The sequence below is a fragment of the Chrysemys picta genome, chromosome 1 (genome assembly GCF_011386835.1).
Source record: "Chrysemys picta bellii isolate R12L10 chromosome 1, ASM1138683v2, whole genome shotgun sequence".
NCBI classification, from domain to species: Eukaryota; Metazoa; Chordata; order Testudines; family Emydidae; genus Chrysemys; species Chrysemys picta.
In genome coordinates, this window is record NC_088791.1 from 195214765 (window position 1) to 195240816 (window position 26052).

General features: G+C 40.9%; 1 protein-coding gene across 16 annotated transcripts in view; it reads right to left on the bottom strand.

Annotated features, from left to right (window-relative positions):
• Positions 1–26052, bottom strand: part of ERG (ETS transcription factor ERG) — a 215664-nt gene that overhangs the window by 22888 nt on the left and 166724 nt on the right. For 8 of the 16 annotated variants that reach the window (XM_024100507.3, XM_024100506.3, XM_005304432.5 and 5 more), the window contains 3 exons: positions 7467–7618; positions 2024–2227; positions 970–1050 (listed from right to left, as the gene is read on the bottom strand). In XM_024100507.3, coding sequence (XP_023956275.1) covers positions 970–1050; positions 2024–2227; positions 7467–7618 — 437 coding nt within the window. The remainder of the gene's footprint in view (positions 1–969; positions 1051–2023; positions 2228–7466; positions 7619–26052) is intronic. The other 8 variants (XM_065577411.1, XM_065577396.1, XM_065577403.1 and 5 more) reach the window with 1 other exon arrangement.

Sequence of the window (26052 nt, forward strand, 5' to 3'; positions counted from 1 at the left end):
CTTTGCTGAGACTTAGTGAGAAGCCCCATAGTATAGACAATGTATGTGATGGAGGGTTATGTGTGTATTTATAAAGCATTGTACAGAGAGAAGAATCAGCACTTAGTAGGATGTCAGCACAGAACAAGACTCAGGGAGCCTGCATGAAAACCTGGGGACAGGAAACAGTCCATAAAATACATTCTCTTCCCACCCCCCGACTTTAAAAAGGCCCAAGCATAGTAGTAGTAGGGGATAATGGCCTAGCATAATATAAAGGGATTTTTGCTTTAAAAAAATCCCACACATCTTTTACATTCTGTGAGGTTATAAAAACCCTTTTAATTTATCAGGTTTCATTTTATTGTTGATACAGTCTAAATTAAAAAAATTAAAACTGGAAATACTCCATCAGCAAAATACTGAGTATTGTCTTCTAAAATGGGGAAACGTAAAATCCCTGCTTATCCAGTTCTTTTTGTGACAAAATACTATTTAGATATGTGATACAGTATACTGCATGGGTCCATGATGTAGTACACTGTATGGGAGAAATAAACCAGACTTAGGCACCAATACTGCAAGCTGATCTGTGCAGGTGGGCTCCTGACCCAGTACAGTGCTCCATTGACTTTAGTGGGGCTCCATGCAGGCAGAAGGATCCACCTATGTGGATCTGATAGGATAGGATCAGAGCCTTAGAGACTAAGTGCAGTTTGTTGCATGTGGGTGGACCCTGGCAGCTGCATGGGTACAAGAGTTTGCACACAGGGATCCAATTGCAGAATCTGGTCCTAAATGATCTCACCTCTGTTCAGTGTGTGTGTGGAAAACTCCCATAACTGCTAATATGAGTCTTACACAAATATCAGGGAAGAATACACTGCCTCCCTGGTGATTTACCATTTCCATTTTTTAGCATGCAACTCAAACAGGAATCCTGTGCTTTTAGAAGATGACCTATAGGAATGGGAGCGGTGCCAGCATTACCTGTGTTTCTAGCATGCATTAACCGTGGAGAGTTTTGTAAGGCCTTATCAACATCATCTGAAGTCAAATGTGGAAGAGGAGCTACAAAACAAAACAAAAAGCAACACCAAAATGAAAAAAAATTGAGAATTATCTTCTAAAAACATTTTTCCTCTGATAGGATTGTTTTAAAGTAAGTCTAGTACAATCAGTTTAGTTCTGCTGTTTGTGGGGGAGGTGTGTGAGTTAAAGCTTAAACTAGGGTATTCATTTAAATAATATTATTAATACATAATATTTCAGTCTGATTGTCGATGTTTGTGTGTGTGTGTGTGTGTGTGTGTGTGTGTGTGTGTGTGTGTGTGTGTAAAAGACTGCACCACACTGGTGTTGCAATATTTGTTTGTTTTTAAAACCATATTTGCTAATTTTAATGTTTTAAATTATGCAAAGACTACAGCCTTCAAATCATTAATTCACTGTTCCCTTCTTCCCCCTTAGAATGTTAGCCATCAGCTACAAATCCTTTGCTTTCAGATTTAGGAGATTCTGTTCTCTTCTCCATGAATGTACATAACTCCTAGTAATTTCAATGAGAGTTACATGCACCTATGCAAAGTAGAACAGACCACATACGTTCATAGAATCATGCCTGGAATTTTCTTTATAAATCAATGTTTTTACTCTCATTTAGGGTTCTCATACCTAAAATGGAAAGATGAGTATGTGACCAGAAAAAACATCATCACCAAAAGTCCCTTTGATTTTCTTCCTACAGTATTGTGGATGAATTGGCTGGGTTTCAAATTATTTTTTGCCTAATATGGACATTTGGAGATATTCTTAAGATAGTTTCTGAAAGTAGTCACAATGAGCCTGATCTAAGGCCCACTCCAGTCAATAGGAGTCTTTCCATCAACTTGAATAAGCTTTGGATCAGGCCCTACATAATATTCTCAGAAGCAGTAACATTTGAGGTAGGGAGATTTGAAATCCCAAATTGAAAAGGCACTACAACTGGAAATGCTGTTGATAGATTTATTCTAACCATCATAAAGAAGGGAAATTGTCTTACTCTCTCTGAGGTAGTGTAGGTGTGAGAGGAGGATATCTGCATTATAGCTTGGGGTGAGTCTCTGGAAGTCATCTTTGGTCATTTTACACAGTTCCTTCCCATCAATGTTCTGGAACAACAAGATGTCAACGTCTGGAAGACCATATTCCTTGACGGCCCATTCCAACCACTGACGTACATGGTCGGTACTCCATAATGTAGGATCTGAATGGTTTCACAAAGCATAAAATTAGAATCATAGAATCATAGAAGATTAGGGTTGGAAGAGACCTCAGGAAGTCATCTAGTCCAACCCTCTGCTCAAAGCAGCACCAACTCCAACTAAATCATCCCAGCCAGGGCTTTGTCAAGCCGGGCCTTAAAAACCTCTAAGGATGGACATTCCACCACCTCCCTAGGTAACCCATTCCAGTGCTTCACCACCCTCCTAGTGAAATAGTGTTTCCTAATATACAACCTAGACCTCCCCCATTGCAACTTGAGACCATTGCTTCTTGTTCTGTCATCTGCCACCACTGAGAACAGCCTAGCTCCATCTTCTTTGGAACCTCCCTTCAGGTAGTTGAAGGCTGCTATCAAATCCCCCCTCATTCTTCTCTTCTGCAGACTAAATAAGCCCAGTTCCCTCAGCCTCTCCTCATAAGTCATGTGCCCCAGCCCCCTAATCATTTTTCTTGCCCTCCGCTGGACTCTCTCCAATTTGTCCACATCCTTTCTGTAGTAGGGGCCCCAAAACTGGACGAAATACTCCAGATATGGCTTCACCAGTGCCAAATAGAGGGTAATAATCACTTCCCTCGATCTGCTGGCAATGCTCCTACTAATGCAACCCAATATGCTGTTAGCCTTCTTGACAACAAGGGCACACTGTTGACTCATATCCAGCTTCTCGTCCACTGTAATCCCCAGGTCCTTTTCTGCAGAACTGATGCTAAGCCAGTTGGTCCCTAGACTGTAGCAGTGCATGGGATTCTTCTGTCCTAAGTGCAGGACTCTGCACTTGTCCTTGTTGAACCTCTTCAGATTTTTTTTTTTTGCCCAATGCTCCAATTTGTCTAGGTCATTGTGGACCCTATCCCTACCCTCCAGCATTTCTACCTCTCCTCCCAGTTTAGTGTCATCCGTGAACTTGCTGAGGATGCAATCCATCCCATCATCCAGATCATTAATGAAGATGTTGAAAAAAACCAGCCCCAGGACCGACCCCGGGGCACTCCGCCATTTTTTATACTGGGACCAATACTAAATTAACAAAGTACATTATTGTCATACTGAACGATGATAATCCATGATGCACTAATTCCAGTGTAGTTATACAAAAAATGAATTTGGCCTATTAGGGGGAAGAAGACCTGAGAAAAAATGGCTGTCCAAAGTACAGTGGTGAGCTGGGACTGCTGTTTATTATTTATTACATATTCATGTTACTGTTAACTTGTCCTCCCACATCTCTGACCCCCACCCATTATGTCTCATCATTATCCTACACTATTGTTCACATAGTGATGTCAATCCCTGTCCATATGCAGAGTACCACTGGGTACAGGTGTTTGCCTTCGCAGCACCTGTTGCAGGACAGAAGCCAGTAACTATCATTTTCAAAGGTTTCTGGTGAAGTTCATATTCTTTACTCAAGCAAAACACTCAGTGAAGTCAAGTCCAGTTTTTTCTAAGTGAAGACTGAGTAAGGATTTCAGGGTTTTGCCTGTTATTTAATAAGTTAGCATAGATTCAGGTAGATAGAGCATTCTTCATTTCCTAACCTTAAAAATACAAAGTGAAGAGGAGAAGAAAACACGCACTCGCTGGTTGCTCAACCTTTACTTTAATGATCTAGAGCCTGAGCTTTTTCCCAAAATGTATCAATTTTCAGCATCTATAATATATTGTGACATGCAGGATAAGAGTGCTCCTGAAATCAAATTTTTTCATGACAAAGATCTGAGTAATGTCTTCCCGAATATTTTCATTGCATTGAGACTGTATTTGAATGTACCCATTGCCAGCTGTGAAGCAGAGTAATTGTTTTCTAAGCTTTGTCTGAATAAAAAGTTGTCTTTGGTCAGCTATGGTAGAAACAAAGCTTAATGCTCTTGCAATCATGTCAGCTGAATGGGATTTACTACATTTACTGTCATTTGAGGAGTCAAAACTGAATTTGAAACATGTAAAGATGCCAGTTTAAATCTACAACATTTCATTTGACTCAAAGTTTTATATTTTTATGTTTATCCAGGCAATATGTAACCTGTTCATTGTCTTCAATTTTCAGTTCAAGTTTATTCAGTAATATACATGACTTGTTGATTGACATAAGCTGGGTATGCTTTTGTTTTAATTAATACAGGGTTCACGAAAAGGGGGCTTCTGAAAAACATTACCCCTGGGCCTGCAATCTCATTAATCTGGCCCTATCCTAGGATGTTGTGATGTACTGCTGTATGCTGCTAACCAGATCCTGCCTTGCACTAGTTTTTGTTAATTATATCAGATACTGACAAAACTGGCTGTGGGGAAAAAATGAACTGGTCCAACTCTTTGCCCATTCCTCTCCTGCCCCTCCCCCCACACTTTTTTTTTTATTATTATTATTATTTAAGAGCTGAGCAAAATTTGTGGACTAAAGTTTTTTCACTAAAAACTGCAAATTCATGTTGACTGAAACATTTTGCAAATTTGTGTTGAATTCACCAAATTGTTTCAGTTGAAAAAAACCCTCAAAAAATAAAATTCCCCCAAAAGTCAAAATATTGAAACACTTTGACTTTTTGATTTGAGAAACTTTTCATTTTGAATGTTACTTCAATTAGATCTATATAATTTAAAAAAAAATAAAAAAATCAATAAACAGAAAAAAACATGTTGCCTTGGGGTGAACAAAATATTTAGTATGAACCAGAATTAAATTCTTTCGACTTTTTTGATTCCCCAAAAATTTTCTAAACTTTTGGTTTGGGTTGACATGAAAGGATTTTTTCCTCCAATTTTTCAGTTCATCCACTGAACAAAAAATCAGTTATTCACACAGTTCTAATCCATAACTCCAACTCTACCATCACTTTTCCCTCTGAATTCCCTCTTTCCACTACCATCCCACTGAGTCCTATGAATTTAGCCGTTGACCTCTCTCCCCTTTATTTCTTTGTATAATAATAGTGTCTAGATGCCTCTACCAATATTTGGCTCCATCAAGCCATGCAGTCTACGTACAGATAGTAAGAGACAACTCTTGCCTTGAAGATCTTATATTTTAAACAGACAAAAGATCATATAAGATACATCATTCCCAAAGATTGGGAACTGAGAAGAAAGAGATTATGTGACTTGCCCAAGGTCACACAGGAATCCCATGGCAGAGCTGGGAATTGAACTTTGATGTTCTGCATGTCTGTGCAGTGAGTGTCTTAATCTCAAAACCTCCCTTCCTCTCCTAATCAGTTTTAACCCAATCTGCTCCCCAAAGCCATTCTCAAAGGTCTACGGTGCTCATCAAAGTCTTTCAGACAATATGCAGCTGCTCACTTCAACTTCCATGCATCCTGTTTAGTTATGCTACATCCATTTTAAGCCTTTGAAGGTCTGAGCCCTTAGCTCTCGGGAACTTTAGAGATCCCGCCTATATTTTGAAGCACACCAGAGACAGAATGATCAGATTACTGGGAAGTGTGAGGCAGCTCGCAGCCTAGTGGGCATGGATGCTAGTCTGAGGGACCTTGATGATCTTCATGGATAGGGGGTCTGGCTACTAAGGGAGGAAAGGATGTATGGGTGATGTGGGGAGCTAGAACTAGAGTTCATTATGAGAGCATCAGTGGTTGCCCAGTCCTGACTGGGATAACACAAGAAGTCCACCAGTTAAATTCAGTTTAAATTGAAGTGAACATCCAAACCTTCCGAGGTTCACCAATCATTTTATTATATGTACAAATTTTTGAAATGCTTTTTATTTTTGGTGATGAATCTGAATAGGAGTTCTGAACTCTGTCATTAACTTAACTGCAAGTTATAAATCCTGTGTTCTGATTTTCCTAAGCTTTGCCACATCATCATGTACATTAGACTTGTGGAAGAGAAATGAAAACACCTAGATGTCTGACAGACGAGCTTCACCCAAGTATTTTTTGTATAGTTTACAAAATAACTGGTTGTAACTATGATCATCTTGCTCCCTAGTTCACATTTAGAGTCATCTCAAAATACATCTCAAGGGAGATGCTAAAAGGAAAGACATCTGTATCACCTTTACAAGCCTATGGTAATTAAAAGATCGGAAAAGTCAAGAGCTAACATTGAGAGAAGTGTTCATTTTGCAAAGTTACTTATGAATGCTATCATGTTCAGTGCTGCTTGTTTCCAATTTTGCAGAAGACTTTATCACTGAAAAAATCTCTTTGCTACAGTTCAGAAAAAGCCTTGTCTAAATACATGTGGAGGATTGTGCAATGTGTGTGTGTGTGTATATATGTGTGTGTGTGTGTATGTTGCTTGACAAATAACCGATGTAATTACAGCTTGCAAAATTAGCCACAGCTAGTACTCTTGCAGAGCTTAGCAACTGAATAACTGTAAAAACATTATGCAATGTGGCAGCAGCAGGAATGTTTCATACAAAGTCATTTTTGCAGATCAATAACTAATAGCAAATTATACTCTTCTGTCTACATGATGTAGATGTCCTGTGTATATATTTATATTGCAACATGATTGTCTGTTGTTTTGAGTTTGGGCATGTGCATGCTGATCATTCTGCAATATGAAGCATATTCCCAGCACCTGAGGTACCCGAAGAAGACAGGGCACAAAGTAGTGAATGCCCCCTTGTCCAATTACCTTCTGAATTCCATAATAAAGGTTGCTACCAGCTACTGAATGTATCAGCCACGCCATTGTCTTACAGGGAGTTGTCAGTTTGCTTATTAAAATTTATTACATTGCTCAAACACAGAGAATGATTTAGAAAAATGGATTATTATACATTGCTTAATTTCACAAATTGGGCCTCTTTTTATTATGCTTAGGACCAGACTGTGTCTGTCACTTGCAGGGGGGTGAAATTGTGCAAGGAACATTTCTTCCTCTTGTGTACTCTGCACAAGAGTCAGTGACAGTTGTAGCCTCTATGGTTGGGGGAGAGCAAGGGGCTGCTAGGGAAAACACCGTGGGCAGGAGGCATCTGAAACCTCCAAAATGTGGGCAGCATTGGCTGATGAGGTGGCTTTATTTTTATATTTCTCAACTCATTCTTCGTAACAATTCTGGGAGTTCAGTAGTCTTTCTTCCTAATCTCTCTTATCAGACTGTCTTTGTCTTTTACATGTAGCATATCAAGTTTAATAAAAAAAATGGGTAATCTTTCAATCTTATCAGGTTAACAGATTTCCTAGTAATATCAGTAACGGATTTTGCTACTTAAAAGGGGGGGGGTTCTTTTAAAGCTTCTAACCTGCTGGAACAATCACTCTTCGTTCATTAGTTGTCATGTTTGGAGGTGGAACATGTTTCTCTTCCATATAGCTTCCGTAGTTCATCCCGACATTGTCTGAGCCACTGACCATCTTCCCTCCTTTTGCCACGCTGCAGTCATCAGGGGAATTCCTAGAAAAACAATCAGAATTTGCCTGCATTATTATAGCACCGCCACTAATATTTTTGTTAGCATTCAAATTGCAGATGAGAGAGAGAGAGACTTTATTGTAAGAGCTGAGCAGTCATCTGGGAAGCTTGGCAACTAGTACCAAAAGACCCTGCTTCTGGTTCCTTAATTGATTTTGCTCTGAAAATATGATTGACTTAAATGGAACTACACCAGTTTACACCAGCTGAGGATCTGGCCCTATATTTGCAAAGGTACTATGGCCAGTAATTAATTTATTTTAAGAAGTGGGGCCTGAGGATTTAGACTTGACTGTCAGAGGCAGCAAGCCTGCTTCTCTCGCTAAATATGAGATATAGAGAACATGGCAAAATACACAGATATACTTAAAGCCAGAGTTATTACTTAGCTTTGGAGAACTTTCTACCTCCATTGTTGCCATTGTTTCAGTAAGTATGTGCTCAGTTCCATTAGATGCATATTATGTAGTGCAGTGCAGACACTTCTATGTATGCCCATATAAAAGGGGCTTTTGCCAAAGCCATGATTCAAAATACCACATGCATGACTGGGAAAGACTTTCAGCTCCTGCCTAACAGTCTCAATGGTACTGTAGTCAAGTAGTGGACGTCTGCAGAGGATCTGCAACCAGACACCTTTTTACTTTTGGCTTTGCTTTCTGAATAGAGCCTTTAGAGTTTAACATTCCATAGGGGGTTCCTTAATGGCCTTTTAATGGCATCACAATTTTCTTCCTGCCAGACACAGGCATATTTGACCCTTAATTTAATGTCTTCAATGTGTTTCATCATATAGACAAATATTGCTTCAAAAAATCAAAAGAAAGAACATAACCACAGGGGAATATCTTTAAATGTAAAGAGGGTGGGTTTTTTTAAAGTTACAAAGTACTAATATCTTAAGCATTCATTTAATTCTGCTATTGCAATAATGCAGCTGTATTGTGGATGTGTGTAATAGGCAGCAGGTCATGTTGATTAGAGAGACATTCTGTCTACAAGAAATTACTCTCTTAAAAGATTTTCTTTTCCTGGACATTTTAACCCCATAAATATAGTTACACCTCAGTCCCGGCTCCTCTCAAACCTGATCAGTTTACACTCCAAAGAACCTGCAGTGTCTTCCATGTATTAAATCATGGAGGTCCATTTCAGGGTAGGGCAAAATGGTCCTGCGATATGGTCCATGTGTTTTGGCATGGTCACTTCAATCTGCCCGTGGACACTGTGTGCCCTCCCCAGTTCAGATTATTTATGCTCCTGATAGAAGCAATGTGTGTGGGTGTCAATGCAGAAGACCACACATGACCAGATTCTGCACATTTTCACACTTGTACTTTGCACTTGTTTGGGGACAAAAGTGGGAAGAGGACCCACAATGTGGCCCAGAGTCTATACACCATATGTAGAAGGATGAGTTAAATGGGATAGTTCCTAAAGATTACCTTAACTTGTATAGCTATATGAAAGTATTCTTTTCAATTAAGGATTCATTTTAAAAATGCTGATATTTTTGCTGTTCAAATATCAATCAATATCTAAATAAAAGTCCAACTATGAGGTCCCAATTCAGCAAGTTAGTTAAGCACATGCCTAACTTTTAGCTCAGGGGTTCTCAAACTGGGGGTCATGACCTCTCAGGGGGTTGCAAGGTGGTTACATGGGGATCGCGAGCTGTCAGTTCTGTGGCGTTGATAGCCCAGAGCCCTCATTAAATTAAATTAAATTACCCTTCCTCATTTTTAATGTGGAAGGGGGTGTGTCATACTCAGAGGTTTGCTATGTGAAAGTGTCACAATACAAAAATTTTGAAAACCACTGCGCTCATAAATAGTCCCATTGAAGGCAATGTTAGGCAGGTGCTTAAGCTCCTTGCTGAACTGGGACCAATATTACCAAATTGTTTCAGCGGGTATGAAAAAAAGTTTTGTGCTGAACTCACTTAATGCTTGGTGGATTTAATGTTTTGCCATTACTGTGTTGTGGCTATGATGTTACAATATACAGTCTAGAGCAGTGGTCCCCAACCTTTTTCGTCTGGCAGGCGCCAGACGAAGAGCCACGGAGGACCGTGGCACCGGACGAGCATCTGCCAAAATGCCGCCGACAAGCAGCAACGTCAATAGGCGTCGCCGCCGAAATGCCGCCGATGAGCAGCGTCATCCGCTGCATTTCTGCGGCGACACCTCTGGATGACGCTGCTTGTCAGCGGCATTTCGGCGGATGCTCGTCCCTGGCGCCCGCGAGCACTGCATTGGGGACCCCTGATCTAGAGCATACACTTCAGCAAGTGAGAAACTTCTTGAGATAAGGCTTTTACTTTTGCCACTTTTGTTCTATTCAGTTTGGAGTTCTTGTAGGCTGATCCTGGACAGGAAATTAGGCCATAAAAACACAGATTAGGCATTCAACACACTTCTTAAAGGGACTTTTGTGGCAGATATTTTACCCTATGTCTACATTTCAAAACCAAACTACTAATATAGGTTATCTATATGTACTTTATAATAATCTCATATGTGCATTTGAATAATACCTAGCAAATATATAGCATTTTTCATTATAAATTAGACAAAGAATGATTTACACACGAGGAGAGGAGGTGGAAAGAAGTTATGGCCCAAATTTTCAGTGTCCACAAGTTATTGGTGTCTCCATTTTTATTTTATATTAAATTGCATTTGTGCAGTACCTGATATAACACTTGATTTTCCAAGGTGCTGAGTACCCACATATCCAGTTGAGATCAACTGCTATTGTGGGTTCTTCCATCTCTGAAAACACTGGTCTACAATTTTTGAGAAGTCGTCTGCTTTAGAGATAAAATGTGCTATTTATTATGTATTTTGATGTGCTGAATTCAAATATGACAATTAAAACAACTGATTGGCTACTGTTTCTAAGATATTTAAGTTTTTACATTTTACGTCTATGTATATTGTGTAGATAGTAGAGTTTTAATCATAAATTGTAAACCTAGGTCTTTTCATGTGTTTATGCTTGCTTTACATGATAATATTTCACCTGTCCTGTTTATGTAACACTTTAAAAATCAGCAAAAGGGTTATATAAATAAAATTTATTATGAAACAAAAGGCAAAAAACTATTATGTACATAGTTTAGTCCTATTCAGTGTCTACTCGGCGCTTCTTGGCTTGTCTCTTGTATTCATTAAATGGAGCATCTCTTGTCACTGTCCAGCAATAGTCTGCAAGCATTGATGGGCTCCATTTGCCCTGATAGCGTTTCTCCATTGTTGCAATGTCCTGGTGAAATCGCTCGCCATGCTCATCGCTCACTGCTCCGCAGTTCGGTGGAAAAAAATCTAGATGAGAGTGCAAAAAATGTATCTTTAGTGACATGTTGCAACCAAGGCTTTTGTATGCCTTGAGGAGGTTTTCCACCAACAACCTGTAGTTGTCTGCCTTGTTGTTTCTGAGAAAATTTATTGCCACTAACTGGAAGGCTTTCCATGCCGTCTTTTCCTTGCCACGCAGTGCATGGTCAAATGCATCATCTTGAAGAAGTTCACGAATCTGAGGACCAACAAAGACACCTTCCTTTATCTTAGCTTCACTTAATCTTGGAAATTTTCCACGGAGGTACTTGAAAGCTGCTTGTGTTTTGTCAATGGCCTTGACAAAGTTCTTCATCAGACCCAGCTTGATGTATAAGGGTGGTAACAAAATCCTCCTTGATTCAACAAGTGGTGGATACTGAACACTTTTCCTCCCAGGCTCCAATGACTGTCGGAGTGGCCAATCTTTCCTGATGTAGTGGAAATCTCTTGCACGACTATCCCATTCGCAGAGAAAACAGCACTACTTTGTGTATCCAGTCTGCAGACCAAGCAAGAGAGCAACAACCTTCAAATCGCCACAGAGCTGCCACTGATGTTGGTCATAGTTTATGCACCTCAAAAGTTGTTTCATGTTGTCATAGGTTTCCTTCATATGGACTGCATGACCAACTGGAATTGATGGCAAAACATTGCCATTATGCAGTAAAACAGCTTTAAGACTCGTCTTCGATGAATCAATGAACAGTCTCCACTCATCTGGATCATGAACGATGTTGAGGGCTGCCATCACACCATCGATGTTGTTGCAGGCTACAAGATCACCTTCCATGAAGAAAAATGGGACAAGATCCTTTTGACGGTCACAGAACATGGAAACCCTAACATCACCTGCCAGGAGATTCCACTGCTGTAGTCTGGAGCCCAACAGCTCTGCCTTACGCTTGGGTAGTTCCAAATCCCTGACAAGGTCATTCAGTTCACCTTGTATTATGAGGTGTGGTTCAGAGGAGGAGGATGGGAGAAAATGTGGGTCCTGTGACATTGATGGTTCAGGACCAGAAGTTTCATCCTCTTCCTCGTCTGACTCAAGTGAGAATGATTCTGGTGCATCAGGAACCGGCAGTCCTTCTCCGTGGGGTACTGGGCATATAGCTGATGGAATGTTTGGATAATGCACAGTCCACTTTTTCTTCTTTGACACACCTTTCCCAACTGGAGGCACCATGCAGAAGTAACAATTGCTGGTATGATCTGTTGGCTCTCTCCAAATCATTGGCACGGCAAAAGGCATAGATTTCCTTTTCCTGTTCAACCACTGGCGAAGATTTGTTGCACAAGTGTTGCAGCATATGTGTGGGGCCCACCTCTTGTCCTGATCTCCAATTTTGCAGCCAAAATAAAGGTGATAGGCTTTCTTAACCACAGTGGTTATACTGCGCATTTGTGATGCAAAAGTCAATTCACCACAAACATAGCAGAAGTTATCTGCACTGTTCACACAAGTACGAGGCATCTCTGCTCACTTTGGCTAAACAGAAATGTGTCCCTTTGCAAAATCAAACACTGACAAATAAGAGAGCACGACACTGTATGATTTCTAGAGCTGATATAGGGCAATTTGTTCAGCAGAGTGATGTAAGCTTCGTTATGATTGCATCATCCATGACTTCTAGGAATAACATGATGCAATTCCTATCATGTATGACGCAATACCAGCTTCAGATTGCATCATTCATTGTTTTGCCTAAAAAGCAAGTACTGTCCAAACCCAGTCATAGATTTATTCATAGATCCAGTCAAAGATGTATTTTAGTCATTTCTGGTTTAAATTGAGATCCCTTCCCTTTATAAGTCACTTATCCTCCGCCATTCCCAAGTCAAGGGTCGTATATACTGACCCAATAGCATATCTTGAAAACTAGAGCCAATCAACAATTTTAAGCATCATTTTCGTTCTCAGTGACCCAGAATTAGTAAAGTTTGACTACATTTATTTCAGAAGCATTTTGGCTGTAGAGCAGTGAAATCAGCCCCCCACATACATGTCTCAGATTGCAGCTTCCCATAATGAGGTAGACTTTGGAAAAGTTTGGCTAAAGTGACTTGCCCAAGGTTACATACTACCAGGAAAACCCCTGAAGTCCTCCTGACTTCCAGTCCCATTTTGTATCCATTGGAACATATTGTCTTCCAGAACCCAGAATGTGATTGCACTAGATCTTGGGTGAATTCTGTAGCTGTTTCTTATTTAATAGATAATCCTTCAGTAACAGTGCAATAATCTCAGCCTTAGATAGAGGACTCTGCTTTATTTGAACTTCCTATTTTTTGATAGATGCACATGTCATGCAGTAGAGTGCTAGGTTCCTGCAGTACCAAGAATTAACCCAGCAATACCAATCTAATTTAATCAATGTCATGCAGACGAATTAAATAGGACAAAGGACCAATCTTGAGACACTCGCCTCTGTTTTTGGATTCCATGACCCCCAACCACCAGGAGCGAGAACTGGCTGACCATTTGAATTTCCCCAAATCAGGGGAAAGAATCAAATTTATATTGACCACATATTATGTGTCTATGGCACACACAAAACATAAGCCAGCAGCATTCTGGGTACCAGAGTAGGAGATCAGAGACCTCAGCTCTAGTCCCACCACTGCTCTGATGGCATTAGGAGGTGCATTTGCTCCACACTGTAGACAAAAAAAGTCAAGTAACATTCAGGTGTCTAATTATGCTTAACTTTAGACAGCTCCCACTGCCCCCCGCACCCTGGGGCTTTAACATTATGGGCAATATGCATAATATGTGTTAAATATAACTTGGATTCTTTCCCCTGATTTGGGGAAATTCAAATATTTATTTTACATTTCCCTCTTGATTTCCTTATTATAGGTATATAGGTATCCCCCTTGATTTCTAAAACCATCTTGTTTTGATATATGTATTAGGTAGAGAGGCTCAAAACAAGATGGTTTTAGAAATCAAGAGGGATACTTACATACCTGTAATAAAGAAATCAAGAGGGAAATGTAAAATATCCTGCACAACATATTCTGTGTGAAAACTGCCTGGTGTGAGGCTGCTGCAACCACTATGCCAGACCACGGGCATGTGAGTGGACGTAGGAGTTTCACAGCAGCTCCTCACCCTGGCCTCAGGTTGGGTGACGGTGGATTTTACCACCGCCCATACATAGTCAGAATACTTGGGCATTTTTAAGAGAGTAAATTTCTCCCCCATGCACACCTCAAAATATAAACTGAATTAATTACTTCAGCCTATTGTACCTTATTTCTATTACACAGAGGCAAACAGACAAAAAACATTATTGCAGACATAGTTACATGTTGTGAGGAAGTTTCTTAGAAAATCTTTTTGTGGCTGAAATGTTGGCTTTTTATGTTTACCATTAACAAATAGAAATGGCACCTGTGTATAAATGAGATTGCACACTTAACTCCGTTTATAGTTAGAAACACAGGCCAAATTCTGCCCTTAGTCATCGGTGCAACCCTATGGAAGTCAATGGCATTACATGGATGTCAATGAGGGCAGTTTGGCCTGTTCATTGATTTTTTTGTATGATGAGATTATTTTCAATGGTTTTGTGACACAGACTACTAGCCACATCCTCTGGTCTAATTTGCAAAATTACTTAATTTTCTTTTTCTATAAAAAGAACTTAGAATGCAAGGGATTTAAACGGATTGTTGTATCTGTAAAATATATCAGTTTTAGTCTGCACCATTTCCACAGGCAATCATGCATTAAAAAACTATTGTAAACACTAAACAATAAATGATGTGAAAGATCCAGTAGTAGCAAAAGGCTTTTGGCAGATTGACAGGACTGCTAGGGTGGTTCTCTGATCTGACTATAAACAGAGCAGATGGGGAAAAAAGACCACAACTTAAGTTAGCATATTTCATTAAAATCCAGAAGCAGATGGTCAAGAGTTTGGTCCCTTACTCTATTGGATAAATGACCGAAGCCCCCATTCAGAAAAGCATTTAAACCCAGGCTTAACTTCCAGCAAGTACCAACAAAGCTAAAGGGACTACCCAAGTCCTTAAAGTTAAGCATATCAGACCTAATTCAGCAAATGAAACTGACTTTCATATGAAGAGTAGAACTGAAAACATAAGCAGGGCAGCCACCAGAAAAAAATATTTTTACTACACAGAACAACAAGAGAGGGATTGTCTTTAAAAGGTTTTTTTTAGGACATTTCATGAGTCTGCTTTATTTCTGAATCATCAGGGGACTGAGTGCAGTGGAAAAGTTGCCTTCGGAAAGTGTGCCCAAGTACAAAGGGTGCAGTTCTGCAGTGATTCATTCTGAACTGCAGGCTTGAACTGAAACCTGAGATGTTTTTCTTCACAGCTGCATGTTATTTTTACCCTTTGTAAATATACTTTGTTACACCTGGAATTTACAAAAGCCCCAAAAAGGCTACAATAGTTACTAACCAAGAACAGTTTAGCAGAGCTCTTAGTGTTTTGTCAGGTACTGAGCTAATTCAATTCTAAGAGCTGCTAAATGTTTGTTGAGCAAAATATTTCTCCATCGGCTTTTGGAGCTGAGAATATTCCCTTTATTTAGGAACATTTAAAATCAAGATGATTTTATAGGGGAGATTTAGAGCCCATTCCTGCGCTCATTGAAGCCAGTGGGAGTTTTGCCATTCATAGATTCCGATGGAAGCAGAATTAAGTTAATAAATAAATAAATAAATAAATATATGAAATACAATTGGTTTTCTTCATTATTCAAGGAAATATTTATTTGTGACATAAAATACCTACGGTATATTGTCTGTAAATGCAAGAGATGACAGTAATGTAGTAATTTTGATTATAAACCCATCTCTTTGTAGCATTCTGATGATTTGAAAAAACTATCTTTCATTTACCAAAGGGGAAAAAATAAAACCAACTGTGTCATGGAAATATCTGTATAGTGCTTGGTTTGATTACCGTATTTTCCGGCGTATAAGACGACCTTTTAACCCAGGAAAATCTTCTCAGAAATCGGGGGTCGTCTTATATGCCGGGTGCTGAAACTTCCGAGCCGAATCTGCGGTCACCACATATGTCTCCCGGGCTGCTGCGGCTGCCTCCGCTCCCTCCCGCCCTGACAGGAGCGTGGGAACCAGCTGCGGCTGCTGCGGAGTGCCCGGGTGGGGGCATCCCTACGGGGGAAGGGAGCCACGATCCGCACGGGAGCAGGCCAGGGGCGGATCGGGGCGAACAGCAGGGGGCGGGAGGGCATCTTGCCCCAAGGGGTGACGGCTCCCGGACAGAGAGAGTGAGCGAGCCGGGGCCCCTCGCAGCGCGCCGGGAGCGGCACTTACTTGATGCTGGGCAGGACAGTCCGGGCACCGCCGGGACGCCACGCCCCAGGCCAACGGTGTCCACTGTCGCCTTGGCGGCCAGGCTGGGCTCCGTGGCAGGAGCCAGCAGCGCCGAGTGGCGGCAGGCGGCAGACGTGGGCCCTGCGGGCGTGGGTCAGGAGGGCCGGCCTGTGAGCTGGGCTCCAGGGAAGGGGCAGCCGGCGCCTCGGGCCGATGTCCCCTGGGGGACAGTGGAGACACCTGGGAAGGGGTCGCTTATAGGAGCAGTGCGGGGGCGCAGTCATTTGCTGCGGCGGGCCGGGGGAAGGAGACCAGCACTCCCCCTCCCCTCCCGGCCTGCATCCCCTGGTGCGTTATGGGGCCAATCATCCCACGTGGGAGAAAATCCCAGCCTGAGCTGCCTCCCCCAGCGCAGCACCCCTCGGGCATCTGCCTTCCAAGGGGGTTGCACGCCCCTCTGCACCCTCCCCCGCCATCACCCGGCCTGCCCTCCCTGGAGAATCTGCAGTCACCACATATGGTGGGGGGAGCTCAAAAACAGCCGCGGCCGCATGAAAGCAGCAAGGGCGGAGCAAGCAAGAGAGATCAGTGCTGTGCCCAGAAAAACACGCCTCTTTCACCCGTCTGGCCCGCCCTTGTATCCTATTACCTCCTTCCCTGCCTCTCAGATCTCGCTCCTGGCGCGCATGTGCGAGATCTGAGAGGCAGAGAAGGAGGTAATAGGATACAAGGGCGGGCCAGACGGGTGAAAGAGGCGTGTTTGCACTACCGCTCTGATTGTCTTGGAGACAGGGAGGGCTGGGCAGGCAGGGAGAGCTGTGTGGAAGCAGAGAAAGAACTGACAGGAAGGGGATGCAATGCTGACCAATCCAAGCAGGCTTTGTATACAACAACCAGCCAATCGCCGTTAAGATACATCGCTTGCCGTGATTGGCTGGTTGTTGTATACTGGGTACCACATACAGTACAGCACCAGTATCTGTACCTGTTCATACAGTACAGCACCAGTATCTGTACCTGTTCATACAGTATAGCACCAGTACATACAGTACAGTATACAAATGTCCAACAGTCAAAACCCCATCATGGCTCCACCAGCAAGAAGAAAGAAATATGAAGCCAGTTTCAAACTTAAAGTTGTAAACTTTGCCATGGAACATAATAACTGCGCTGCTGCAAGACAATATGGAGTAACAGAAAAGATGGTTCGGGACTGGAAAGCAAATGAAAAAGCATTAAAGAGTATGCCAAGGGGTAAGTGTGCATTAAGAAGAGGCACCCCACATTGGCCAGAACTCGAAAAACATGTAGCAGACATGGTGAATGAGCATCGCCAAAATGGTTATGTAGTGACACGAAATAAAATACGTTTGTTTGCACTTCAGTGGGCCAAATCTAACCCAGATCACAGCAACAGATTTAAGGCCACTGTATCCTGGTGTACTAGATTCATGGAAAGGCATAATATGGTACTGAGGCAAAAGACGAAAATTGCCCAAAAATTACCTGCAGATCTTGATAGCAAAGTAAATAGTTTCCATCGATACATAATAAAACAGCGCACTAAACATGGCTATGCGTTAAGTAGTATTGGAAATATGGATGAAACTCCAATGGATTTTGATATGGTTGGAAATAAAACTGTCCATCAAAAAGGTGAAAAAACAATTTTAATTAAAACAACAGGACATGAGAAGTCCAGTTTTACAGTGGTACTAGGATGCACAGCTGATGGCGGCAAACTGAGACCAATGATTATTTTTAAAAGAAAAACAATGCCGAAACTCAAGTTCCCTGTTGGTTGTTTTGTACATGTGAATGAAAAAGGCTGGATGGATGAAGAAGGGGTAAAGCTATGGCTTGATAATGTATGGAGCAGGCGACCAGGTGGACTTATTCAAAAATGTAGTCTACTGGTGTGGGATATGTTCAGGGCTCATTTAACTCCCAGCACCAAGCAAAGGCTTGCAAGACTAAACACAGATGTGGCAGTTATTCCTGCAGGATTGACATCGTTGGTACAGCCACTGGATGTGTGCCTAAACAAGCCATTTAAAGATCGCATTCGAGAACAGTGGAGTGAATGGATGGTTAGCGGCGAAAAGTCATTCACAAAAGGAGGAAACATGCGTGCTCCACAGTTGGATGTTTTGTGCAAGTTTGTCATAAAAGCCTGGAATGATATTGATGCAGAAACAGTAATCAAGTCTTTCAAGAAGTGTGGCATATCAAATTCATTAGATGGTATGGAGGACGACTACTTGTGGCAAGATGAAGAGGAAGCCGAAGCTGAGACCACACCATCTGATACGGAATTCGATCCATACGATGACTGCCTTACAAATATATCACAAGATGTCATTGATGTACTTATGATATCAGATGACGAACAGGAGGATTTTGAAGGCTTTTAAAGGGAAACTGTCACGCCAGCAAACCCTGTAAAAATACCGTAGCTTGCAGTTATGATGGGCATTGCTAACTCGCCAGGGACTTGCCCGGCACTTGCTCTCTCTCTATTGTTTGTTATCTTCCTCCTATCATCATCAGTTCCAGTTTGGTTGACAGCTTAGAAAACAAACAGCATGGCAGCTCCCATGGGTTTATTGTCTTATCCTTCCTTTCAGCTTTAGAGTGAATTAGGAAAAATTTAATCCACTTGCACTGTTTTATGTTTACATGTTTGATGACAAACAGCCTTATGTTTATAAGTGACAGTTTTCCTGCTAAGTACCTGCATGTCATAAGCATTTGAATTAAAATTACCATATTGAAATCAAATCTGATGTTTTTTTAATTTTTATTTGGTGTGTATTGGAAGAGGGGTAGTCTTATACGGCGAGTATATCCCAAACTCTATATTTTAACTGGAAAAGTTGGGGGTCGTCTTATACGCCCAGTCGTCTTATACGCCGGAAAATACGGTAATTTAATAACAGCCTGGATTATTCCCTCCCAGGGCTGTTTGCATGGGAGGGGGTCTCATGAGAGTAGAATTCTGAGAATCTCCTTGCAGAGCTTCCCTTCAGAACATCCCACCATGATGCAGGGAAGCAGGATGGGTTTCTCTCCCCTACATTCTATGGCATGAACCATGGTTCCATCCCAATGTTTACAGATCTCCAGGCTGCATTACTCGCTCTGCTCCGAACTCACCCTTCCCCCTCCAAAACCAGGCCCACCTAATTCCTGCTGCCGGCTCACATAGTCCACACTCCTTCTTTATGCTTTCCCAACACCTCAGAGAGCCTTCCACCTGCCTCCTTTCCCACAGAAGGCAGAAGCCTGCCATGCAAAGAAGTATCCCTCAGAAAGGCAGGGCCAATAAATGTCAATTATATTTGACCAAAATTACACCATTTGAAGATCAAACTATATTTAGTTTGTTCCAAGATATATTCAGTTTATTCCCCTCTCTCTGCACACACGTAACTTCTACTGAGTAGAGGTGCTCAACATTTTTTCAGACAAAAGCATTTTCTTTGAAAAATGGCTTTTTTACAAAACAGTTTTTCCTACCAGTGTTGACTTTGACACTTTCCAAAATTTTCCATTACATTTTTAATCAATATTTTTCATTGCAACAGTTACGTAAACTACATGGCCAGTTATGTGCCTAAATCACACACATGTGCATTACTGTGGAAACGTCCATGTCAGCTGCAAATTGCCTTAGCAGATGAATATGAAAAAGACTCCTGGGTACCAACACTGCCTGGGACACCAGGAGAATTCAGGGAACCAAAGCCATCCCCAAACTGCCAAAATCTTGCAGAAAGAGTGGAGAAACAGCTAGAAACTTTGCAGACCCCAGAGGCTGGCTTCATTCAGTGATGAGAAGCTGGATATGAGTCAACAGTGTGCCCTTGTTGCCAAGAAGGCTAACGGCATTTTGGGCTGTATAGGGGCATTGCCAGCAGATCAAGGGACGTGATCATTCCCCTCTATTCGACATTGGTGAGGCCTCATCTGGAGTACTGTGTCCAGTTTTGGGCCCCACACTACAAGAAGGATGTGGAAAAATTTGAAAGAGTCCAGCGGAGGGCAACAAAAATAATTAGGGGGCTGGAGCACATGACTTATGAGGAGAGGCTGAGGGAACTGGGATTATTTAGTCTGCAGAAGAGAAGAATGAGGGGGGATTTGATAGCTGCTTTCAACTACCTGAAAGGGGGTTCCAAAGAGGATGGATCTAGACTGTTCTCAGTGGTACCAGATGACAGAACAAGGAGTAATGGTCTCAAGTTGCAGTGGGGGAGGTTTAGGTTGGATATTAGGAAAAACTTTTTCACTAGTAGGGTGGTGAAACACTGGAATGGGTTACCTAGGGAGGTGGTGGAATCTCCTCCCTTAGAGGTTTCTAAGGTCAGGCTTGACAAAGCCCAGGCTGGGATGATTTAGTTAAGAATTGATCCTTCTTTGAGCAGAGGGTTGGACTAGATGACCTCCTGAGGTCCCTTCCAACCCTGATATTCTATGATTGGCATGAACTGCAATTCCTTTGCATGTGAACTGAGACTATGAAACCAGACTTCAGTAATGATATTAGAAGATCAAACTAGTTGACAGAGTTCAATTAATGCTATCTATGTTCTTCCCCATGTAAAGCATCACTGAAGTTATGGCTAATGCATAGGTAGGCAAATACTGTGGTTCTTATTCAATTCTTACTCGAGCAAATTCCCACTGAAGTTTGCTGGGTATGTAGCTGCATTTGGCCCATTGAGAGAACACACTCCTATTTTTGCATAGCCTCTTTCTTACAAAAGCTTCATAACATTCTTTACACATGATTACAATATAACACAGACAAAAAAATACCAAAAAAATGCATGTAGGTTATAATATGTCCTACCAAGCACTCTGTTCCCACTGAAGTTGATGGGGTTTATGCCACTGAATTTAATGAGAACAGGTTTGCACCTTGTATAAAAATGTCTTAAAATATTTTTCCTCCTCCATACCTTACTAAACTATTTTCCAGGACACATCCTTCATGGTAGTTCCACTGCTGGCACTTTTCAGTGCCCATGGAAAAGAACACCATTAGTGGACTCATTCACTATTTACCATTAGCTTAGTATTATTCCTCTAAGCCGACAACTCTTGGCTCTGCACACTCTCTGGCCAATGCTCACTCTTTGCAGGTGAGCATTTCATACCACTATGCTTGTACACTTTGACTCACTGTGTATTTGTTTTTTGCTAACCAGGATAAGTCTACCCATTTTTGGAGCGTATCTCAAATAAGAACATGGAACCAGGGTGTTGTTATAACTGGGTCAAATCAAAACCTTCTGTTATTTCATATAGCAAAAGGATAAAGCAAACTCCATGTACTAACACATACAACCTCATTGACATTCTGCAGGCAAAACAAAAGATGCTAATTTACCAAGATGTATATGCAGCAGCCATACATTTTCAATCAAACAATAACTTTTTGCTAATTGAAACCATCTCCCCTCCCCCACCCTTGCCTTTTTCTGGCTATCTCACAATCCACAGCTGCTTCAAGCCTTAAGGCCATCACAGCAAATTAAGGCAGTCAGCATCTAGCTCACTAGAGGCCAGGCAAGCTATAAATATTACCAGCCCTGCTCTTTGTGTTCACAGTGCAGGGAAACAGCTGGTTTAAGTTTGACTGCACGTTGTCATTTCTCCATTAGTGCAAACACTTCAATATTTCTTATGTGTGAGGTTCGAGTGAAGAAAGGGAAAGGAGACGGGGGCACTAACAGCCAAAGCTAAGAAATGATGTTCTGTATATACATAATTTACAATTAGATTACTGCCAGGGAGAATTCTGAAGTCTGATACAGTGGTAGTTAAGCCAAAGCCACAATAACTTCCCAGTTGGCCTATACCTTTCAGGACCCATTTTCTCTTGTTTTTCTTTTATTATTTTTATAGAAACTCTATTATAATGGTAATGGATTACATTTCTCAAATTGTATTTCATTTCAAGAGCTTACAAGCCTGTTGTGTTTGCGGTTTCATAAAATACTAGTGTGTTGGAAGTCGGGGCCCTTCCCAAACCACATATTCCTTCTTTTGTGGGCAGGGATCTTATAGAAAGCTAGCAAGCTAGCAAAGTACAGAATGCCATGCATACATAGAAATGACATCTTGTATGGAAACCACAATCCCCAGTGTCTGTGGAATGTCTGCTGATTTGAGTGATTAGCATATATGTGCTGTGAAACTGATGCGCACAAACATGTTAAGTTAAAAAAGATTAACCCATTTTCTTTATCTTAGTAAATTTAAATTCATAACTCGGTTAGACACCAAAAGCCATGGACTTAACACAGACACTGGTTTTATGGCTCATTACAACAACTTGTAACACACCACACTGCCTCCTACCCTTAACTGACCACTTCAAATCCTTTATACATAACAATCTAATCCCAAATTGCCCACCTTATTTCAAGTGATTGCTTCCAGCATGTGTTGCCCCTTCTGCTTAACAATCTCTCTCAATTCGTATTAACCTCAGACACTCTGCTTCCTTCCCCTCACCTGAAGACGAGGCCTGTGTAGCTTGAAAGCTTGTAACGTCCACCATTGGAAGTTGGTCCAATAAAAGTTATCAACTCACCCAGGGGGAGGGATAGCTCAGTGGTTTGAGCATTGGCCTGCTAAATCCAGGGCTGTGAATTCAATCCTTGAGGGGGCCATTTAGGGATCTGGGGCAAAAATCTGTCTGGGGATTGGTCCTGCTTTGTGCAGGGGGTTGGACTAGATGACCTCCTGAGGTCCCTTTCTACCCTGTCTGTCTCATATCCTTTGACCAACACTGCAAACATAAAATTCTCTCTTTTGTCTTTAAAGTACTATTATCTATTTCTCATTAAACACAGCAGATACTACTTATATTTTATGGATTAAACTGTAAATGTTCAACACCACACTGTATTGGTATGAGCCAGCAAAGTTTTACACACTTTAATGTCCTACAGTTCTCTATTGGCGAAACTGACCCCTGTGCTGAGGGCTACCACAAGGCCTACACATCACTTAAGATTTCAAAATAGGGCGTAAGTGGGATTTAAATTCTGCATAGGCCTTGTGCTGCACCTCTGCCCATGGGTGCATACGACCTTATAGGAATGATCATGAAGGGGTTTACAGAGTTTTAGTTCAAAATTTTCAGGAGACTGAGGTTAAGGTCATAAATCTAAATGTAGCCCCCATTTTTGAAAATCTCGGCCTAAATTTTCAAAAGTGAAAAATGCAGTCATATTTAGCTATTCTTCTAAATTTTTATGATTTCAATAACAATTGTCAATCTGAGATACATCTGTTTCAGTTTAAAGTAAACCAGTCCTATTGGATTGGAGAGTCAAGTGATTTCTTCACAGTTCCCACCTGCCAGACCAGAACCACATCAACCCTGCTAAGAAGACAGTGTGGTAACATAATTAGCTTCTGAGCTGCATCAACCAGCCAAAACCACACCAAAAACCCTACTCTAAAGTTGAGCTGGATAGACCATTTCCCCCCTTCCTTGGCAGTATGTTTGTGACAAAACCACAGCCAAATCAGAAACAATGCTAAACTGGTGCTTTTCAGAGCAATGAACTGCTTCATAAAGCAGACAAACACAAAGTTCTGTGTGAAGAAGATACTGAAGTTTCAGTTTTCTCTGTCTGGCCCACAGCCACCAACACCAACCACCCAGTCAGTGGGAATAAAGGTATCTGAGTAGGGATATCCAAGACCAAATCCCTTTCTCAGGATTGCAGCTCCCTTATGGAGCCTGCTCAAATAAAGAATATTAGATAAGTCATCCCATTAGATAATTCTCTCTGTTTTGTTGTGAAGTGAAATAGGACCTGATCAGCCTGTTGAAGTCAGTGGAAAGACTCCCATTGATTTCAATGGGCTTTGGATTAGGTTCATAGTTTAGTCTGTGCCAAGGTTTTAACCAGAATCCTAGTACTGAGTGCCAGCAATAAACTACCAATGATAGAAAGGACGGCGTCAAACACCAGCTGAATGGCTGCACTTCAGTTATGGAAAAAATATGCCCCTGAAAAATGAATGGTATTAAAATGATTTCTGCCAGGTGGACTTTTTGTTGTAAATATTTAAGATGGATAAAAAATATCTAAATAATAAAATTAGATATACCTCCCAGTCAACTTAATCCCAGTTATTCTCTTTCTATCCTTTTTGTATGTAAAGTATCAAACACACAGCTATTATTTAGAAGATCTTAAAACAAGGTTTTATGGATGATAAGAATGTGAGGCAAAATTAGGGACTCAGATTAGGAAAAGTCTTCCATTGTACAGTATGTGTTCAGACTTGCCAGGATGTTTGAGGCAAATATATATATGTAAGGATTCCCAAAAGAGCCAACCAAAAAGATGTATAAAAATGATATTTTCAGTTTCAAGTGTTTTTCAAGCAACACTAGAGCACAATTGGTGACATCTGAAAAATAATACTTTGCAAATGATATAGACCTTAATGCCAAATAATTATTTCTGGCATTTGTTTAAAGCAACTAAATCAGCAAAGCTAACTCTGGAAAACTTCTGCTGTGATTTCACTACAGCTAATTTTCATAATGCTTTTTAGGAAATCGTTACATTTCATAATAGGTGGAATTCATCCCAGCCCTAAGGGTCACAGAAGACCCTATACACCACCTAGGCCCCATTTTAAAAAGACAGGCTATTTATCAGGTACCTTAAATCCCTTAAGGTAGAATATAAAGAGGCCACTGAAGAATCAGAGGATTTAAGTGGTACACAGGACCTTGTACACAGGGCCATCAACCTGGGTAGGCATTTGAACCACAGTAAATTTCATCCTCTATATAGTTTTGTGGCCTGTATACATGAATTTTAATGGAAATCTGCATACATAATTTTATTATTTATAATTATAATAGATAATTTATAATAAACATAAAAATAATTAGCACTATAACAAATGCAATCTCCTGAGTTATACAGTAGTACTCCATTAACATACTGAATCATTTGCAACTGATGATGGCAATAGAATGCCAATGCACAGTATTGTTACTCTGGAAAATTCGGGCAAAAGATTGACTGTATAATGGCATCAAGGATACTATTTTATTGGTGTCACTGGTAGAAATGTAATGGCTGGATTGATAATGGACTTGAAGGAACTGTGAATTTGAGACAGTGTATTATGATATAAATTGTATGTGCAACAGTATCAAGCTAAATGACAGCTTTAATTCCAAATTTCCTCGCTTTACTTGGTTTAAGGTAAGCCCTTAGGGCTACATTTTCTAGTGTTGTGCACTGGGATTTAGTCTTACAAATACTGTTATTGTTAAAGGAAACTGCATATATAATTCCCTGTGCAACACACTGCAAATAACTCCTTAATGTTACTTTAATGTAGTTTCTTTGGTATTTAACAATAATAGTTTTGGAAGCCAAATTTTTTCAATATAATCCACAAGTGCCCTTATAACAGGGACCATTTTGTATTGAGGTTGAATGCAGTACAATTACAGCAAAGTTGCCGAAGCATTATCAGGGAAACAAGAGTTAAAGTGGAGTATATTTCTTTTTAGAAAGCGTACTTTGTTCATGTGTTGTTAGAGTGTCTGTACACTCTTAACATTTTATATCCTCATCCAAACTATAGATTATATGGTCAGGAAGCAGTATAATGCCATGAGAAGGAACTTTTCAATGATTGTCCTGCTACATACAGAACAATATGCAACTAATCACATTGTTTGTGCTCCTTTGTA